At 44.0% G+C, this 18837-nt stretch overlaps 1 protein-coding gene across 1 annotated transcript; it reads left to right on the top strand.

Moving 5' to 3' along the window:
- Positions 1 to 760: 760 nt before the first annotated feature.
- wapla (WAPL cohesin release factor a) lies at positions 761 to 18528 on the top strand. The gene is made up of 20 exons (XM_088421752.1): positions 761 to 1016; positions 2717 to 3090; positions 4023 to 4704; positions 5346 to 5671; positions 6939 to 7069; positions 8021 to 8116; positions 8690 to 8866; positions 10277 to 10413; positions 11568 to 11679; positions 11748 to 11978; positions 12055 to 12166; positions 13183 to 13280; positions 13564 to 13640; positions 13729 to 13910; positions 14374 to 14489; positions 14580 to 14789; positions 14852 to 15062; positions 15893 to 15981; positions 17112 to 17207; positions 17794 to 18528. The coding sequence occupies exons 2-20, from the start codon at positions 2748 to 2750 to the stop codon at positions 17857 to 17859; spliced, it is 3492 nt and encodes a 1163-aa protein (XP_088277878.1). The 5' UTR covers positions 761 to 1016; positions 2717 to 2747; the 3' UTR covers positions 17860 to 18528.
- Positions 18529 to 18837: the final 309 nt, after the last annotated feature.

Here is an 18837-nt window from a genome sequence, read left to right as displayed (position 1 = left end):
GGCGAGGGGCTCTGCAACAACAAAAGCTGAGAGTCCACCCAGCTCAGCATTTTTTGGTTGACCAGTGACCACACACGTTTGGATGGCCTTCCCGCCACCTCTACGTACTTTATTCTTCCATCCACTCGGAGAAATACTTGATGTTTCACGTAGCCCACAAGCATGTGTTGTCATCTGAAGTATTTAAGATATTTGTGGCTGCGCGGGGTCAAAGGTGATATTTTGCTGGAAAAGGGACAGAAAGAAGACGAATAGGGGCTTATACTGACATTCAGTGGTTTAAAGATGGTACTGCAGGCAAAATAAATACAGTACTACATCAAAAATATTTTTTTAGGGGGGGTGAACAACACTACCGCGGTGTAGCGAGGGAACGCTGTACGCCATTTGACTTCCCAGTGGAATCATGGTTAAAAAAATCGAAATAAAACAAAGGAAACGTCAATGATAAACGAACTACATTTGGCGGGTGCAACGTAATAAATACTCGTGTATAAGGGAATAATATTAATATTTTGAACACTAACGCAGTGACGAGAGAATTGCTTCAAAAAAATGAACTCCAACACATGTAGACGTCGAACTCAATTTCAAATCTTTTGCAGTCCTCTAGCACCCCCTATCGTGTATTTATAGTTTAAATTTTCCTCGCAGCCAATCAATAGTGACCTCACTGCATCGCTTAGAAGTATCCGCGCGGCTGATTGGCTACATTTAGCCTGGCCCCACATTACATATCAGTTGTGGCTGGGCAGAACGAGGAGGGGAGGGGATGCTTCAATGGCGGCCAGCGGCGCTCCAAAATGCGAAAGTCGGGATTATCTACTATATTTAGAGCGCGTTTGAACACGCGAGCTTAATTTGTTCGCTCACCGGCGAATCCCCAGGTGCGAATACTGCTCGGGGGACTCGTTTTCGGCCTTGTTTGCACTCGGTGAGACGGACTTTATCCGCTTGGTTTGGGGGATCGGGCCTAGCCGGTTGGCTAACAAACAAGCCTTCGCCGGAGTTGAAAGGTAAACACATAGTACTTGCCGAACTGCTTATTTAAATTCTATTTTCTCTACTTAAACCCGTTTCCGCCTTTTGTTTTATTCAGCGGCCATGCCGCGGTTCGAAGGTAAAATCCCAAATGTTTTGTGTGGTCGCATACGATGTCTAAACTAGCAGTTAGCACTCGTTGCTAACAGCTAGCGGCTAACTTTATGTGAACTTTACAACCCGCTGGCCCGCACGGAGCGTTGCCGTATTCATAGTTGGATCGAAGTTAATTTAATTAAAAAAAAACATCGAGGTGGAATTGGGTTTTTTAAAACTGCGTTAGTTTAAATCGTCGGCCGTTAAAAGAGGAACGGAAACGTGTTGAAAGCTGTCTGTTATTTCATTGGGAGAAGTGGTCGATATCACTTTTTCCTGACCGATACCACGATGAGTATACTCCATTTTTTTTTATACTTTAGCTGTCAGGGATATCATAAACCAATACCACTAGTACTTTATTTATTAACCTCAAATTTCCCTCCAACCTACAGCGATTTTTTTTTTTAATTCAACCCTTGTGCAGTATTTTGGAGAATCCTTTGTTTTTCTACATCAAAGCGAAAGCGTGGAAAGAAGACACCAGCCAGCTGAAATTTTACTCCGATGGTGACATTATGTCAAAGTTCAGTTTGGAACTCCTGGTAGTTTTCATTCTAGCTGCTCTGCGCCATCCCTTGGACTAAAATACTTTTGAGATGGTGAAAAAAATGACCCAAAACATGTCAACATACTGCCCAATGGCTGTGTTAGTAGTAGTTTGTCCAATCCTTTGATATCGTAAAAGGGAAAGCATTGAAGTAAAAACGCTGGCAGGGGCGTCAAACTCATTTTTATCATGGGCCACTTTGTAGTTTCTTTTGGAGGACTGTTATGACAATAAATTTGAAGTATGATCATCACGCATTGGCCTAGTTTTGAAAATCTGTTCAAAAGGCGGCTCGGTTCCGAATACCATGCTTGTTGTTTCTGAAGAATTTGAAAAAGTTAAAATAACTTATAAATAACTTTTTTTTTTTAAAAAACAGAGACTTGGAAGTCCTAATCAACATTTGGCGGGCCACATAAAATGAGGTGGCGTGCCAGATCTGGCCCTTGGGCCTTCAGTTGGACACCTGTGCCCTAGGAAGCTGAAATTTGACCCGAGTAGTGACAACATGGTCAAAATACTGCACATGAGATCAACATGAGTAAAAGATCACATCGAAAGTGCATTTCTGTTACTTCTGTCTGTTGGCCCAAATGTAATACCGCGAGAAATTAGATTTATTAAAACATCTTATTCCCGAGGCGTAGGCGGGTAATGTCACCAAGTTTTGGTCAATTCTGAGATCAAGTACACTCTCTTGGAGGAGTTTTATGACTACAATTACAAGTTGAAAATGAGGAAAATAGGAAATATAATAGAATTTTAAGAAAAGCGTTCTTGGAACGGGAAAGTCTTAATTTAAATAGTTGGTTGTGTAATTTACTCCATATCTTCTCAAAAGTGTGTTATTGTTCGTTTTTATCATAATGGTTGAACGTACTCACCTAGTTTTACTTGTAAAATCATTTGTAGTCATGTTACAATATAAACAAAAGATTCTTTGTGAAAATGCCACAAAATGTTTGACGCATCGCCTGTCCCAATATTTATGGACCTGACTGTAACAACAATGTCACCCTTATGTTTCAGGTCAAAGGTAATATGTAACAAAGCCAGCACTATGACATCCAGATTTGGTAAAACGTACAACCGCAAAGGAGGCGAGGCCAATTCCAAGTTCGAAGAAGTCTTCTCCAACAGGAAGCCCACCCTGACCACCAAATGGGGCGAGACCACCTACAAGGCTCAGCTGGGGGCCAAAAGACCTCATGTCAAGTCTGGCGAGCAATCCAAGAGGCCGCGGATGGAGGACAGCGACAGCGGGGACGACCCCTTTGGGTTCGACAGCGACGACGAGTCCATGAGCATCGACGAGGGCGCCCCGACCCAACCGGTCGCTGAAAACGTGGCCGTCGTCGCTACGGCTGCGCAGAGTACGGCCGGTGCGACAGACAAAATTGCAAGTAAGTACATTAAATGGGTTTAACGTGAAAGGTGATTTTGTGTTGGAAAATGTTGTCCTTTCTGGGAGGGTGGGGGGAAACTTTTTTTTTTTTTAATGATTGTTGTTTCACGCCCCCACTCGCTGGCGATTATTATCATTAAACACTGTAAAGTACAATGGTACCTCTTCTTACGAACGCCTCTCGTTACGAAAAAATCAGGTTACAAAACACCTCTGCTGAAAAATATTATCTCTCGTTACGAAAAAGTTCAAGATACGATGTTTTCCAAATATAAGGCGCATCGGATTATAAGGGGGACCCTTAATTAATGACATATTTTAAAACTTTTTCCATCTATAAGGCGCACACTCAATTAATGACATTTTAAAACTTTTTCAATCACGATATAATAATACTCAAAGTAATAACAATAACTCAAATAATAACTCTAACCTCTCAATAGGATAACTCATTGTCACGTCACTATGAGCAACCTTGTTCAACTGTAAACACAAAAAAGAAACAGGTAAAGCTTACTTTATCACTTCATTACCCATCTACCAATCCCAATCTCAATATTCATCCATATATAAGGCGCACCTGATTATAAGGCGCACCATCAGCTTTAAAAAAAAAAATTAAGGCTTTTAGGTGCGCCTGATAGTGCGGAAAATACGGTACCTTGATTATACATTTATGTGCAAAATATTGAGATAATGTGTATTAAAATTTAGATCAATGTAACGTTCATAACTTGCTCAATTGCCACAATTAGGTAGCTAGTAACTATTTTAAACGTCTTTTCTAAATCACCCATCTTGCCACTAGTGCAAAAGCTGGATTTCACGGTTAGGTTATATTTTTGTTTCAACACGACAAATAAATCGAACAAATTGGATTCGTTGACCGGCGCTGTATTGTAATAATCCTGTGTTATCGTCTGTTGACAGGCAGGCCAGCAGTTGACTCCAAGGCTGTGGAAAATAACAAGCCGCGGTGCAAAAGTGCGCCGGAGAGCAGCCAGACGCCGGCGTCCGCGGCGTCGTTTTCAAACGCCGCAGCCCCCTCGGCATACAACTCCTCAGGGACCCAGAGGACCGTTTTCGCTCCTCAAATTGTCGTTGCGCAGTCCGCCGTCGTTCCGGGTGGCAGCGCCAATTTCCAGACCGCCGCCCACTCATCTAACGAGGTACTAGCGTCAGAAGAAAACCCGGAGCAGGAGCCTCAACCGGAACCGGTGGACAACATCCCCCCTTCCCCGTTCACCCTCCGAGCCTCAAACTGCAAGAAATACCAGCCGCGCGGTCGATCCAACAAGATATCACCCGAAGACGACGCCGATGCTACCCCCGTAGGGGAGAGCGCTCCCGTGAAACCCAACAGCGTCGCTTCCGCGTCGGCGAGCAACAGCGCGGCCAACGCCAAGGCGGCGGCCAAGCCCGCCGGCAGGGGTGGCGGGAGGGTCCGCGACTACACGGTCCTGCACCCCTCTTGCGTGTCGGTGTGCAACGTCACCATCCAGGACTCCATTGAGCGCAGCGCCGAAGAGCTGGTGGCGCCGGCCGCGCCCGCCGACCTCGGGGACCTGGGCCAGATGAAGAAGAAGTCGGATGTGCAACCTAGAACTCCGAGGTAAAGGGGAGGGGGTTACTGAAGCGTAATTCACGTGGTTCTTTAAAAAGTCGTCCGTGAGCTTTCAACCCCAAATTTTGTTGTTTTGCACAACCTCATTAGTTTGAATACAATATAATGGGTAATATTATTTTACTTGTAAATGGAACAAGCAGCAAAAGCCGCCTGATTTCATTCATACAGGGGGCGGCCATTTTGCCGCTCGCTGACGACTGAAGAGGACATCACGGTTGCTCAAGGCAGTCGCGTGACCAAACTCTCAAAACTGCTGAGCCGTGACTGGTTGTTACTACAGCCATGAAATACTTTTTGATGATTTTACATTTTGATGTCAGTCATTGACAGGGATCGAGTTGAATATTCTTGCCCAAAATGGCCGATTTGATCTTGATTTACTGATTAAAAAAATCAATAAATAAATCAAGATCTATTCAATGACATGTGATGACAAGTAGCATGAAGTCATCTACTGTCAGCCCAGCAAAAACGGATCTTTGAGGTCTATAGCCGTCATTGGCAATGATCGAGCTAAATATCTTCAATCGCGTTTAGAGATAAGTAGCAGGAGCTCATTCACTGCCAGCCCAGTAAAATCAGTGCGAGTGAATTAGTCAATCGGCACACCGTACCATATGTTTTAGGTTCCGCACCGCTTGCGTCAAAACCAAGAAGACCAAAACCGAGTCCAAGCTGGAGTTCTTCGGCTTCGAGGACGAGGAGGCCCAGGAGGGCAAGGGGGCCCCCGAAGGCGGCGGCGGCGGCGGCGGCGGGGGGAAGAGCAGCTACAAGATCAAGTACTTCGGCTTCGACGACCTCAGCGAGAGCGACAGTGACGACGACGACAGCCCCCACGTCAAAGAGAAGAAGGCCCAGGCGTCCGCGGCGGCGGCGCTGGCCGCGCTCAGCTCCGGCGTGGACAGCCCCCACACCAGTGACTCCCAGGACAGCCAGGCCAGCAGCAATACAGGTCAGCCGCCACTCTCAATGGAAACCAGGATTATACGCACCCTCGTGCAGCTATCGATCGTTTTTCATTTCTGTCGTTAGAAAGCGGGACATTATTTCAAATTGACTGGGTAAATGGCAAAACGTGGTCTAATTAAGATTCCGGTGCGTGAAATGTCAGACAAAACCGCAAATGTTTCTCATCTGTTTCCGGGGTAAATATTTGCAAACGTTTACTTTGATTCAACACCGAAAAGTCTGCGGAAATCACATGGTATTTACTGCTGAGGGGCTGGGAATTTGGACGGTTCTCAATTAAATTATGCCAGGAAATTATGAAACCATCCTTACAAATGAATATCGATTTAATTCGATCATCGGTGAGTTGTCAGTTGATTGATTTTTGCAGCTGTACGCCCAAGTGTGAAATTACATCTATCCATTTTCCAACTATATCGTGTGGCACACCAATTTGAGCATTTTTTTACATAAAGCATTTGCCTGGAAGTGAACACATAAAACCTTCTCTTCTACTCGGTGTAGATATATTATGCATTAAAAGAACACTGAAAGACTTTATTGGGGGTGATATTAACCACTTTGAATAGCTTAAAGCATTTCTGGCCTTTGATGAGTTCAGTTTTTTTTTTTTTGTGACATCTTTAGCTTGTAATTTGACATGGGCTGATATTAGATTTAGAAAATATGATAAGTGTGCAAAAGTATTGCAGTATCAAAGTATTAATGTTAGTACTCTAAAATCTTTTTGAAATATTCATTCATTCATTGAATTGAGCGCAGTCTCTTTTCCAAACTAAATTCAATCTTCAGTACATTAAAAAGTGTGTTCCATGTTAAGGTTGAATAAATACATGTTAACAATTTTATTTTCATTTTTCTTAGCCGGTCAGTGTCCTTCAACTGGTGAGCTATTTTTTTAGAATAGACCTGTCTCTCTTTCAATTGGAAATTGGAAAAAAAAAAAAAAAAAATCTTCAGACGCAGCCTGTTGACTCAATTTTGCAAGCAGCCAATCGTATCGTGCCCTGATGAGAAGTCTCCTAAAAAAAAACAATCAAACTGGTTACTAGGCCATGTCTAGCTGTAATTGGCAAAACTAGCAAAAAAAAAGGCAATAAAAACAAAGACATGGCATTTAAAACGACCTCCATTTAACATTTTCTTTTTACTCCGCAGCAGACAAACGTGCTCATGGTTAAGGCGCTACAGGGTCACATGACCCGTGATCTTACTGTCACTAACCATCATCGCCGTTGTTCCTCCCGCAGACAATTTTGATTTCTCCGACGACTCCAGTCCAGGTGGCATCGAGGGCCAAAAAGGACGCTCAGGGAAGCAAAGCGAAAAGTCCAAGGAGCTCGGCAGCGGATTCAAAAAGATCTTCAGCGGCCCCAAAAAGGTCTGTGAGCCGCCATGCGATATTCGTCTCTTGTGACCTCATTGAATCTGCGAGGGCGCCGCGTTAACCCATGAACAAATCGCTTAAGCATGTGTGTCGCTAATATTACCTTATGGGCAGCATCGTTTGAATTATTCTGCTCCAGTTTACCGCGCCGCATTCACTTGTTTTTCTGTATTTGCTTTAGGTTGTTTGTTGCGGCCCGTCTTTTTTTTATTCCGCGTGTCTGCAACGCCTCACGCGCGCGCACTGAAACCTACCGTGCTCTCGTGTTATATAATTGCACGGCGCTCTTTGTCATTTTCAGGAAGTGCTTTGTGGCGCTCGGGGGGACTAGCGTCGCGCCGCCGACGTCCCGGGCTTCTTGTTGTACAATGTTCATGCGTTCGCTTTGTGTTAATTTACAACAATGGAGCTTACGCTCAGCGCGACAGCGCTTTAGTCACATGAACGGGGAGTCGGGAATTTCTTTTGACTGTGCGTCAGTGGCGTTGTTTGGCCAAGTTTTGAAATTTATTGCAGTTGAGTGCTGTTGGCTTTGGCTTTGAAGTAAAATATGATTCTGCCGTAGAAAAAAAATGCAGTGAACCCGTTTTTTTTAGAAGGGATGTGATATACTTTCATCTCTCACTTGCTTCTAAACTAAGTTCAACTTTTAAAACACAATTTAAACACATTATAAAAGTATTTGAACACTAAATACTGTTTTTTGTCAAGGCCCACATCGTAACTGTCGTTCCTCTCATGATGGAATCGATTACTGTAAACGTTTAGTCATACGATGCGCAATTTGTGCCGTATTTGCTCCATAGAATAGAACATAATAGATCTGAATCTGAAGGTTGTTAAATGCTCACCGCTCATTTATTTCTCGTTCTGAATTGTATGACTGAGATGTTTCCGCCGCACGTCGATATTTGTGAAGTGAAGCCATCCGTTCTTGTCTTACAGTCCCCTGCCAAAGCGGTGTACAACGCTCGCCACTGGAACCAGCCCGAGTCGGAAGAGATCCCGGCGCCGCCCCTCTCGCGATCGCAAACGGCCCCGGTGAGCCGCAGTCTCCCCGCCGCTCAACGAATTCCGTTTGACTCTCATTTTTACCGCATCGAGCATTCATCACGTGGCACTTAGGAGCGCCGCGGAGATGATGAAGATGCGCGCGTCTTTGGTTTAGCGCACAATGAACGCCGCATTATGGAATCATTACCATTTGTTACGCAAATCCCCGTTGGCCCGTGAGCACAAGGCGGAATATTGTTTATTGGTCTCTCAATAGTCAACAGTTCTGCTTTTAATTGCTCTAATTAGTCTCTTTCGCTTCAAGTGGAATTGTTTGCCCTGAGAGTGAACCTCCATTTACAAAAATGCCGTGTTTTAATCTTCCCCTCCTCCCCCACGCGAGTCAATGTTTGCTCAGGGACTAGCAAATTGCATTTTGTCAACGGGGATTTGCAAAAGTTGCCCTCAACTTTGCACTACCTCATCTGTTAAAAGCACTTATTAAGGACTTGTGTGCTTAACAGACTATTCAGCTGCGTTAAATTGTCAGGACATGTCATTAAACAGATTTTGTGGCCGCCGCCTGAGTTCCGTTTCTCTTTCCCGCTTCCTCCTCCCCAGGCCGTCTTATCGAGCGACGGAAGTGGCGGCGGCGGCAAGGACAGCAACTCCCATAAAGATGACGGCTTGTTTAAAGCCCCGCCGCCCCCGCCCAAAGTCATTAAATCAGAGACCATCCCCACGCGACCCAACCAGGACATCGTCACAGCTCTCAAGTGCAGAAAGGAGCACAAGGAGGTGAGTTGGGGTGCAATGCTGGTGATGCGATCGACGTAAAGTCATTCTATTTTATTCTATTCAAGACCTGAGCTATGTGCTTCTTGCCCCCGCCGCTTTTTTTTTTTGGCACGTAAGTGCAGCCTATCCACTGCCGCTGACTTGAGGCTGCATGTGACAAATGCGCCCCAGTTTTTTTGCACTGTGTATATGTATGAGTGCTTGATCTTTAGCAAGGTGCAACGTGACCGCTTCTGTGGACACCCCCCATCGTTCCCCGAACTTAGTCGTTGTGTAAACGAGTCCGCACTAAGCTGCTTTTTAGCGGGAGTTTGTAGGTTGATCTCGTTACCCTCGCAAAGCTTGACGTTTTACATACTCGGCCTCTGTTTTAGTTGCTGAAACAAGTGTGTTGCGCAGCTGCCTTTTGTTGCAACGGGCTTCCAACAAACGGGCCGCGGTACTTGCTTCACGTCTGTCACCGCCAACACAAACGTCTGGCACTGACAATGCAACTGCCGTCTTTTTAAAGCAAACGATTCGCTTCCTTGAGCCGTAGGCATCTTGCGCTAGCCTTCTGTTTGGTTTGAGTGTGAAGGAAATGAGAGGAAGGTGGTAGCTACGGAAGCTCATGAGGGACGAAATGCTGGAGAAAAATCAGGTTTTTTTTTTTTTTAATCGCAACAAAAAGGTGCAGACCTTACAGATGGCCTGGAGCACATATAGCCAAACAGGCATTTAGATATACGCAAAGGACAATTTAGTCAGGATCCAAACCTCCACCTCACAAGTGTGAGGCAGACATGCTAACCACTGGGGGCTTGTGTTATGAATACTGATTCAAAATTCCTGGCTTTTAAAGGGTCTTGCAAAAAGCTTCAATTCAATATTTGAGTGCCCCGATCTTCAATAGACGGCCTGAAACAACTTTCTAAACTGAATGCGTTTTGAAAGTTGAAACTGCCATTATGAGAATTTCTCCTGCTTATATGTTTATGCCCTCTCTTTTCATGTCTATTTCAAATAATCAATTTTGGCTATGCATATATTCATATCAAAAGGTCTTGGCAGAAGCTTGCAAACATCAACAAATCAATTTCATCTTAAAAAAGAAAAAAAAAAAGTGCTCGAGTCCTAAAGGTTTCCTGACTTGAGCGAGCGCTTGATTTTGTGTTGAAAATTCTCTTTTATCTGTCGCTCGAAGCCAAGGAAAGCAATCGCACCGCTCGTGCAGCAATTAAAGTAAATCCATCACGTGGGACAGCGGGTCCCTTGGCCACTCTCGCCAACTGCCACCATAAGGTGTATCACCTTCCCCCGTTCTGCTAATGGCGCCATTAGACTGGAAAAAGACTAGGAATAAGCAATTCCCCGAGGACGCTTTTGGTCTTTGCCAATTAGCTGTAATTAACCTGGTACGCCTTCTCCCAGCTGTACACGGTGGTGCAGCACGTCAAGCACTTCAACGACGTGGTGGAGTTTGGAGAGAATCAAGAGTTCACAGACGACTTTGAGTACCTGGAGACGGGCTTGAAGAGCAGTCAGCCGCTCAACACCAGATGCCTTAGGTAAGTACAGGAATAAAACGCTGAGTTGGCCTTCAGTTTTTTTTTTTTTTCTTTAATAAACACTGCCTGTGATGCGTTAACGCTCCGGTTTATTATGAGTGCCAAGTAGCTCATTAAACTGATTGAACGGTGCCAGTGCTTGTCACTTAACATTTGTCGGCGTACGTTGGTCAATTCAAAGCGACTGGCACTTCCTGCCAAAACTCATAACGCTGCGTAGGAGCATTCTTGGAAAGGCTCCAAAGCGTTTTGATAAGGTTTTGAGGATTAGAGCGCCAATGAGCTTCGTTTCGTGAAGGCACTTGCATTATGCCTGTCTCCTGCGAGGGTTTTTATATTTAGTCATTAAGATTCATGCTGGAAAAGGGAGGATAATGTCAACAATTCCCCTTGCAAAAATGTCAAGTGTTTTGTTTTTTTTCTTCCCTTTTTCCCTTTGCCTTCCTTTTACAAGCTCATCAAAAGAAAAAAAAGGTTTACATTCCATAAAACCTAGAAGCGTGATCCTCGAAAGAACACCTTTTCCATATTTTCCGCACTATAAGGCGCACCCTCAATTAATGACATATTTTAAAACCTTTTCCATATATAAGGCTCACCCTCAATTACTGACATAAGTTTTTCAATCACAATATAGTAATATTCAAAGTAATAACAATAACTCAAATAATAACTCTCTCTCAATAGCATAATAACTCAATGTCACTATGAGCAACCTTGTTCAACTGTAAACACGCAAAAGAAACAGGTAAAGCTTACTTTGTCACTTCATTCCCCATCTACCAATCCCAATCTCGATATTGATCCGTATATAAGGCGCACCTGATTATAAGGCGCACCATCAGCTTTTTTTAAAAAAATTAAGGCTCTTAGGTACGACTTGTAGTGCGGAAAATACGGTAATTGAAAATGGTCTTTTTTAATCTTCTGGAATGGCTGACAAGCATACACCTGAAGATTTTGTTGACATTCAAGTGCTTTGCGCTGGTTGTGGAGGTACTTTGCTAAAATTAAACAATTTGACAGGAATGCATCATTGAAAAAAGGTTGAGAACCACTGATTTTAACATTTAACTGAGTGTTGTCATGGCATATTTGTGCAAGATAAAGGTGCAAAGACAAGTTTGATTTGTGTCATTCCTTGTTTGCGGCAGTATAATCAGCCTGGCCACGCGGTGTGCCATGCCCAGCTTCAGGATGCATCTGCGTGCCAGAGGCAAGGTGGCGCAGGTCTTCAAAATGCTCAGTGACTCATCGCAGCACCCGGTGAGTAGCGAGTCCGGGATGACTTGGACTTTCTTGCGGGTTTCCGGGCTCAATCCCAACCTTTTCAGAACCTGGCCTTGTGCACGGCGGCGCTCATGTACATCCTGAGCCGCGACCGCCTCAACATGGACCTGGACCGCGCCTGTCTGGAGCTGATGATCAAGCTGCTGGAGCTAGACCAGGACTACTCGGCCCACCAGGACCAGCTGACCGCCAAGGAGGTGGCCAAGGTCAAGGAGAAGATCCGGAAGTTGTGCGAAACGGTACACAACAAACACCTGGATCTGGAAAACATCACGGTGCGTTACCATGCGTCGCTGGAAGGGATGGCCGTTAGGTTCGCGGTCTTGACTTTATTGTTTTGTTTTTTAACAGACGGGCCACCTTGCTATGGAGACATTGCTTTCTCTGACATCTAAAAGAGCAGGTGATTGGTTCAAAGAAGAGCTGCGACTACTGGGGGGGTTGGACCACATTGTCGACAAAGGTATATGTCAATGTTCACTCTGTTTTACATTCAACCGGACAACATAATTCATTTGACTAACTCATATGTTATAGCATTATAAAGAGGCAAAAAAAACATGTTTTTTTAAAAATGTTTTTTTTTTTTTTTTTTCTGACAGCAATCAGTTGTCTCCAATATGTGTATAAAAACCAGATACTCGTGTGTGCCAATGGGCTGTATCAAATATAAATGTTACAATTGATCATTCTTTTCAGTTCAAACAAAAACGAAGCGTGCTGTGTTCACAGGTTCAGCACAATTTCTTATTGATTTAAATCAAATATTTTTATCTAATAGTAAAGTTAACACCGTTTTAAATTACTCTATTACTGGCTGTTAGATTTTTTTTTTTTAATTAAAAAAAAAAAGGGGCCACTGCCAAAATAATGTATCATCGTTAATCGGCCTATTCCTTGTTTTTATGGTCTGTAATTTTGGGTGAATTTTATCACGCTGCTACAGCTAAATAGCACTTATGCGACTGAGAGCTTTTGAAAGCAAAAATGTGCGATTTTGCTGTGGCTTCGTTCCACAGACAAAAATGAAAATAAGTCACTTTATCAATTGCATACTTGCGCTAATATCTGCTATTCTCACCCTTGTCTGCACAAACAACACAAACGGCCAGCGCATTTCTAAACCGCAGCGAGCATAAACAATTACAGTCAATATGGCGTGTCCATCATTGAATGTGGGGAAAGCTGCTGATGCTGCTAAGTCCAGTAATTCCAAGGTTGCGCTCGTGAAAATGCCTTGTGGCTGGGCCTTGCTGTGTCACGGAGTAAAGATAGCCATATTGAAGATGTGTCACTTGAAATGTTCATGAAAAAGTAGACAGTCAAACATATCGGAAAGAAGCCCTAAATCGGAAATGGCCACTCGGACCGGCAGTGTAAATCCAGTTTTAGAGGTACTTTGCGGTGTGACTTATAAGAGCCGCAAAGTCGGGACGTGCCAATCACGCCGTCTCATTCTTCACGGTGTCGTTTGTGTAGTGAAAGAGTGCGTGCAGAACCTGAGCCAAGAGGACAACAAGGAGAACCTGGTAGCGTCTTTATGGGGAGCTGAACGCTGTTTGAGAGTGCTTGAAAGTGTAAGTTGCTTCATCCAGTTTTACAGGAGATGCCTTTCCTTCTGCCTTTGTACTTTTCACTCATTCGCCGCCATTAGCGACGATAGATGTTGAAAATCCATTTGAAAACATCGACGTTGGTAAATAAACTTTTTCATGAATAAACTGTTTCCTTTTAAGAGCCGATTCCCATCAGGAGGCTTGCATTGAATTGGTTCATTTATTATTCCCTGCACAAGCAAATGGATCTTTGACGTGTATTGCCGTCAATGGCAGCGAATGACTCGAATGATATCCCCGACAGGTGACCGTACAGAATCCGGAAAACCAGGGTTACCTAATCGCCTACAAGGAGTCACAGCTAATCGTCTCCTCTGCGAGGTGAGCGCCCCAAATTGTCGAGCGCGTTTTGAAAGTCCTTTCGCGTTGGAATTTGGGTTGTTTACAAACGTTTTACGCATGTCCGCAGAGCGCTGTGCTGCTGCGAAGATATGATCCAACGCTACAGCAGAGCGCTGAACAACAGCTCGTTGTCGGCAGAGCCGGGCGCCGCTACGCTGCCCCACTGCAGCTTCAGCAACGTGGGCAAGGCCGTGGAGGACTGCATGAGGGCCGTCATCGGCGTGCTGCTCAACCTCACGCATGACAACGGTAAATATTGCTTGCGATAAGGCCCCTTGTTCACCATTGTGTTTTCTTTGATGCCTAGCTGACTTTTGTTTTTCATTGAAAAGTCAAAAAAACATTTTTTTCCAGATGCAAACACATATTCTGCTAAAACCTTTTGTTCTTATTGTATATTATATTTTTTTCACTTGACAGATATGCAAACAAATGAAATAATGCATCTGCTAGATGTATTTTTCTTAGTTTAATTATACATCAAATGCATATTTTTTACTTTTGAAATGTGCATGGACTACATTTTTAAATATAGACAAATGAGACGAATCGCTTACTTTGCAATTACTTTTTTTGGTGGGGAATGCAGCTTTTTTTTTTTTTTTTTTTTCTTTTGGCGGGGTATGCAGCAGTTTGCAAACGAGACTTAAGCAGAATTTTTGCAAGTATCAGTATGTCTAAGTGTCTAAGTCACCTTGTTTTTTCCCTGCAGAATGGGGGAGCACAAAGACGGGCGAGCAGGATAAGCTAATTGTCACGTCGCTGAACTGTGTTCTCCGGGTTCCGCGCTTCATCCCACAGGAGCAGCGCTTTGATGTTCGAGTGCTGGTAAGCCCGTCAAAATTGAATGTATTGATTTCTAGCAATGTGTTTTTGTATGGTTTGGAATTCTTATTTTCTACTTTTTCTTTTGTCCAGGGTCTGGGCCTGCTCATCAATTTGGTGGAGTACAGCTCCAGAAACCGCCACTATCTAGTGGACATGGAGTACAGCATGGACAACTTCTGTCTGGAGGACAGCCTGACTCACCCGGTAGACCCGACGGCTGAATCGTCGAACACAGATGAGCCTCAAGACGACGGCGCCGAGAAGCCCCGGGCTTCCGGCGCTTTGGCCGCCCTGGTGAAGGTAGGATCAGAAGGGAAGAATCACTGCCCGGGATTTGTGCTCATCGTCTTTTGCCTTCCTAGCTCTTCCTGGAGAGAGAACGCGCCGCTATCTTGGCAGAAGCCAAAACGGACGACCTGATCAGCGAGGCGCCCAAGCCCCAGGACCAGAGCGGCGAGTGGAAGGAGACCATGGGGGAGATCCAGTGGGTGGCGGCCGAGCCCAACGACAACCAGCCCCAACCGGAGAATCCAAAGAAAGAGGAGGAGGATGAAGAGTTGGACCTAAACAAAGGTAGATGCTTGCTTTGAAGCTAGAGCGGTTTTGAATAATGTACCCTATTTTCTGCACTAAAAGGTGCACGTTCACTGAATTTGAAAACTGTTTCCATAAAGGCGCACCGCATTATAAGGTGCATAGAATAGATGCTACTGCATTTATATAGCATATCAAAATTTCAAACAGGCTGTTATACATACTTCAGTCGTAAAAACACATTAAGAACTGGAATGCAAAGGTAAACATTGAAGAATTTACCTGGCGACGAAGTTATTTTATTTTTTCGTCCCCCAAAATTGAAACTCTGTTTATACACTGTATAAGACACATATAGCTGACACTGTCAGTTTTGGAGAAAATTGAAGGCTTTTATCAAATTAATCGACAACTATTCCGCGTCATCGGTCAGAATCATTGTTGAACAGTCATCAAAATCCTTCATTTTCATCCTCCCCAAGATTTTTTCAGATTTCTTAGTCCTTTGTGAAACGTATTTATCAGACATTTGATTTCCGTGCTTACCCCCACAATTGCGCCCCCCTCCATACCCCTCTAAAAGTGGAGTCTTCCATTTGCTGAGGGAAGCTGAAGTCAGCCATCCGCCGACTTTTGACAGCAAACACTCCTCGTGTTGCGGAAATATTCCGCTAATGACTTATTACCATTCCTGCAGCTTGACACTGTGAAAAGGTCAGGCCAAAAACGATTATAGAAAGCCTCAATGGTGGCAATCATGCGTTTCCTGCAATTTTCATCCTTTCGCCCACTATGTGTGGAATTACACTTCTCGCTTGCATCGAAGTGATGCGGCTGCTAAACGTAAGTTTTTTTTTGCTTTACTGAAGCTTTGCAGCATGCCGGCAAGCACATGGAGGACAGCATTGTGGCCTCCTACACGGCTCTGCTGCTCGGATGCCTCTGCCAAGGCAGCCAGGTACTCACACATACGCACACACACACACCCACACACACACACACACATGGCATTTGTTGTTGGCGAAATTAGCGCAACGTCTTCAGTGAAACACAATTCTGCTCCAGGATGCCGTTTACCCATTTTGCTCATAGAAATTTGAGTGCATTTTACGAAAACGCGAGTATAAGTCGACCCCTGACCTTAGTGGTTGACGTAGATCATGGCTGTTGAATCCAAAACACATTTTGTGTGTTTTTAAAATGACACATTTATGGGACCTTTAGTGGCGTTTCTACTCGGTATAACATCCTGTTGCGGTTATGGGGGGAGCAGGTTGGGCGGAAACGATACAAAAGTGCGAGGCAATGTATGCGTGCGCGTAGATGCGAATGCAACAGGAAAATCATTTGAAGTTTCAATGCTTTGTTTTTTTGACAATTTTAGTTTATATCTTATAAGAATTTGTCTAAAAACCATAAGCGTCATTGTAATTAATTCAGACGTTATGCTCGTTACGCTTCCACGGGTAGTCATCTTCGGACACCTTACATTTTTTTGAAACTGAGGTCTTACTTTCGGGATATTCCCCCGAGCTTCCTTTACCCAAGTGACGATTGTTGTGAGATCAGAGCGTGGAAGGTTGCTTTTCGCTGTTTTTCGCCCCCACCTGCCGGCGTCCATTCCGGCTTGTTCAAGCGTACGTCCAAGGGCTGAAGGAGAAAAGTCAAGCCGTCTTTCCCTTTTCATAATGCGTCAAAGTCAGATGAAAAAATTCTCCATGCAATTTGCAATGTTCTGTGCAAACACTAAAACGGATGCATACTATATCCAATTAGAGGTAAATAAAATCCTTTTAGACCTTTTGAATGACAAATTACTTATTTTGTACTCTAATGTTATTCAAGCACAGATAGGTAGAAATGGTCTGTTTTGAGTTATGTGCTTATAAGTCGATCCTTCTAATGCGGGGGTTGAAAATGAGGGGAAAAAAACTCGACTTGTACCAGGAGAAATACGGCAAACAAACAAAATAACGGTACCAACTTTGCCTGCTACTCAAACATTTATCATAACAAAGCACTTAACATGAATTCCTGACAATGTTCTCATGTAAAATGTTGCTGAGTCGTCTTGTGTTTGTGTGGCAGGTGAACGTGACTACTGTGAGACAACACCTCCCCAAAGGAGATTTCTCCATCATGACGGAAATGCTCAAGAAGTTCCTGAACTTCATGAACCTCACTGTGAGTACACACATTTTGGAATTCTCGGTCCTACCAGGGGATCGACGATTATTCGGTTTTACAGATTAAGGTTGATAGTTTTGTTTAGAACTTTTCTAGCAGCTTCCTTAGTTTAAAGCAGCGATTTTTCATCTCATTCTGGGACCACATTTTCTTGTTGACACCTTGTTGTGTGACCTACCTAAATATAAGATCAGAAAAATAAAGAAAATGTGAGTATATTTGTATAAGGGATGCAACATTGACCATAGTTTAGAACTATGGAGTATCGTATTTATTGTATTGTAAGCAAACCTGAAATGTCAAAATTGATTTATTCAATTTTCCTCAGCCTGCAGTTTGGACGCATCTGTACTATAGCAATGAAAAAATATATACAAAATATGTATTTGCTGCGACTGGGGACTAGTTTAAAGTTACAATGAACAAAATGGGCAGGAGTCCACAGAGTTGCTTCACGTTCTAATTACTTTGCTCTCAATTCGAAAACGACATCTTTTTTAGCGATTCAAGGACCGTACGTCGGATTCCATGTGCAACTCCTCACACTTTGCCGTCTGATTGTGTTGTGGTTTCTGTCTGCCAGTGTGCGGTGGGCACCACGGGGCAGAAGTCCATCTCCCGGGTCATCGACTATCTGGAGCACTGCTAACACAGCAGACTCTTAAGACTGACGCGCCGACCGCACACCCAAGGGGACGTGCCGGGTTGCCTCTGGTCAGAACCGCGCGGGACGGGGACACGGGAGGGGGCCGCGCACGGCGCGTGGCACACGACCCGACCAAAGCCCGGCGCTCGCTGCGGCGCGTTCGCCCGCCCTTCGGGGCGGGGGAACGCTTTGAAACGTCGACAAGGGGCGACCAATGAAATTTCCTGGACGGTTCTCCCCCCCCCCCCCCCCTTTTTATTTTTATTTCTATTTTTTTTTTGTCTATCTTCCTCGTCAGCATGAAGAAACAATCAGTTTCACGCATGTTGCAAGGATGTCTCCATGCATTCACTGGCCCTCAAATTTGCATTCGAATGTCAAAGGGTTGTGGCGGGGGGGGGGTTGGTCTTCATGTATTTTGGACTTTACGTTCCTACATCGCCCTTTTCAATAGTTCTCCTTTATACTCGACTTTTATGATTTCCGAATCAGCTTTGAATGAACTCTGAACTCTTTTGAGAGTGACAGTGGCCCAATCTAGGCAGGTTTTAGCGCGCCCGTGTGTGTTTTACATTATTTAAATTCGACATCGTAGTAAATAGCTTTACAATGAATTTTAACCTTGCAGATGTGGATTACTGTGTGCATTAAAAAATGATAAGGACATTTTAATTTAATGTAATGCTCTCCTTTTATTTTAGGGTCTGATTTTTTTTTTTTTTTGGTCATTGAACAGCACAGTGGCTGGACATACTGGAACAGCTACATTTTACTCATCGATAGCATCATTCTCTATAAACCAGATCATTGCGATTTATTTCCAAGTTTTCATTAGCAATTTTCAGCAGCAAAATGCAAACATTTTGTCTCTATTAACACATTCACTGCCATTGACGGCTATAGACGTCAAAAGACCCTTTTTACCTGGACTGTTACATTAACTGGGCTTTGGATGAGTACAAGGATGTTTCCATTATTACT

The sequence above is a fragment of the Hippichthys cyanospilos genome, chromosome 8, assembly GCF_059441005.1.
Source record: "Hippichthys cyanospilos isolate Australia breed blue-spotted pipefish chromosome 8, RoL_Hcya_1.0, whole genome shotgun sequence".
Lineage (NCBI taxonomy): Eukaryota > Metazoa > Chordata > Actinopteri > Syngnathiformes > Syngnathidae > Hippichthys > Hippichthys cyanospilos.
This window is presented reverse-complemented; position numbering and strand designations above follow the sequence as displayed.

Bases quoted from the DNA above. Each gene is read 5' to 3' on its own strand.
- wapla (XM_088421752.1), top strand. From the start codon at position 2,748: ATGACATCCAGATTTGGTAAAACGTACAACCGCAAAGGAGGCGAGGCC. The intron at 8,117-8,689 runs GTGAGCCGCAGT...CCTCCTCCCCAG, and splicing joins CGCGATCGCAAACGGCCCCG to GCCGTCTTATCGAGCGACGG. The intron at 10,414-11,567 runs GTAAGTACAGGA...TGTTTGCGGCAG, and splicing joins CTCAACACCAGATGCCTTAG to TATAATCAGCCTGGCCACGC.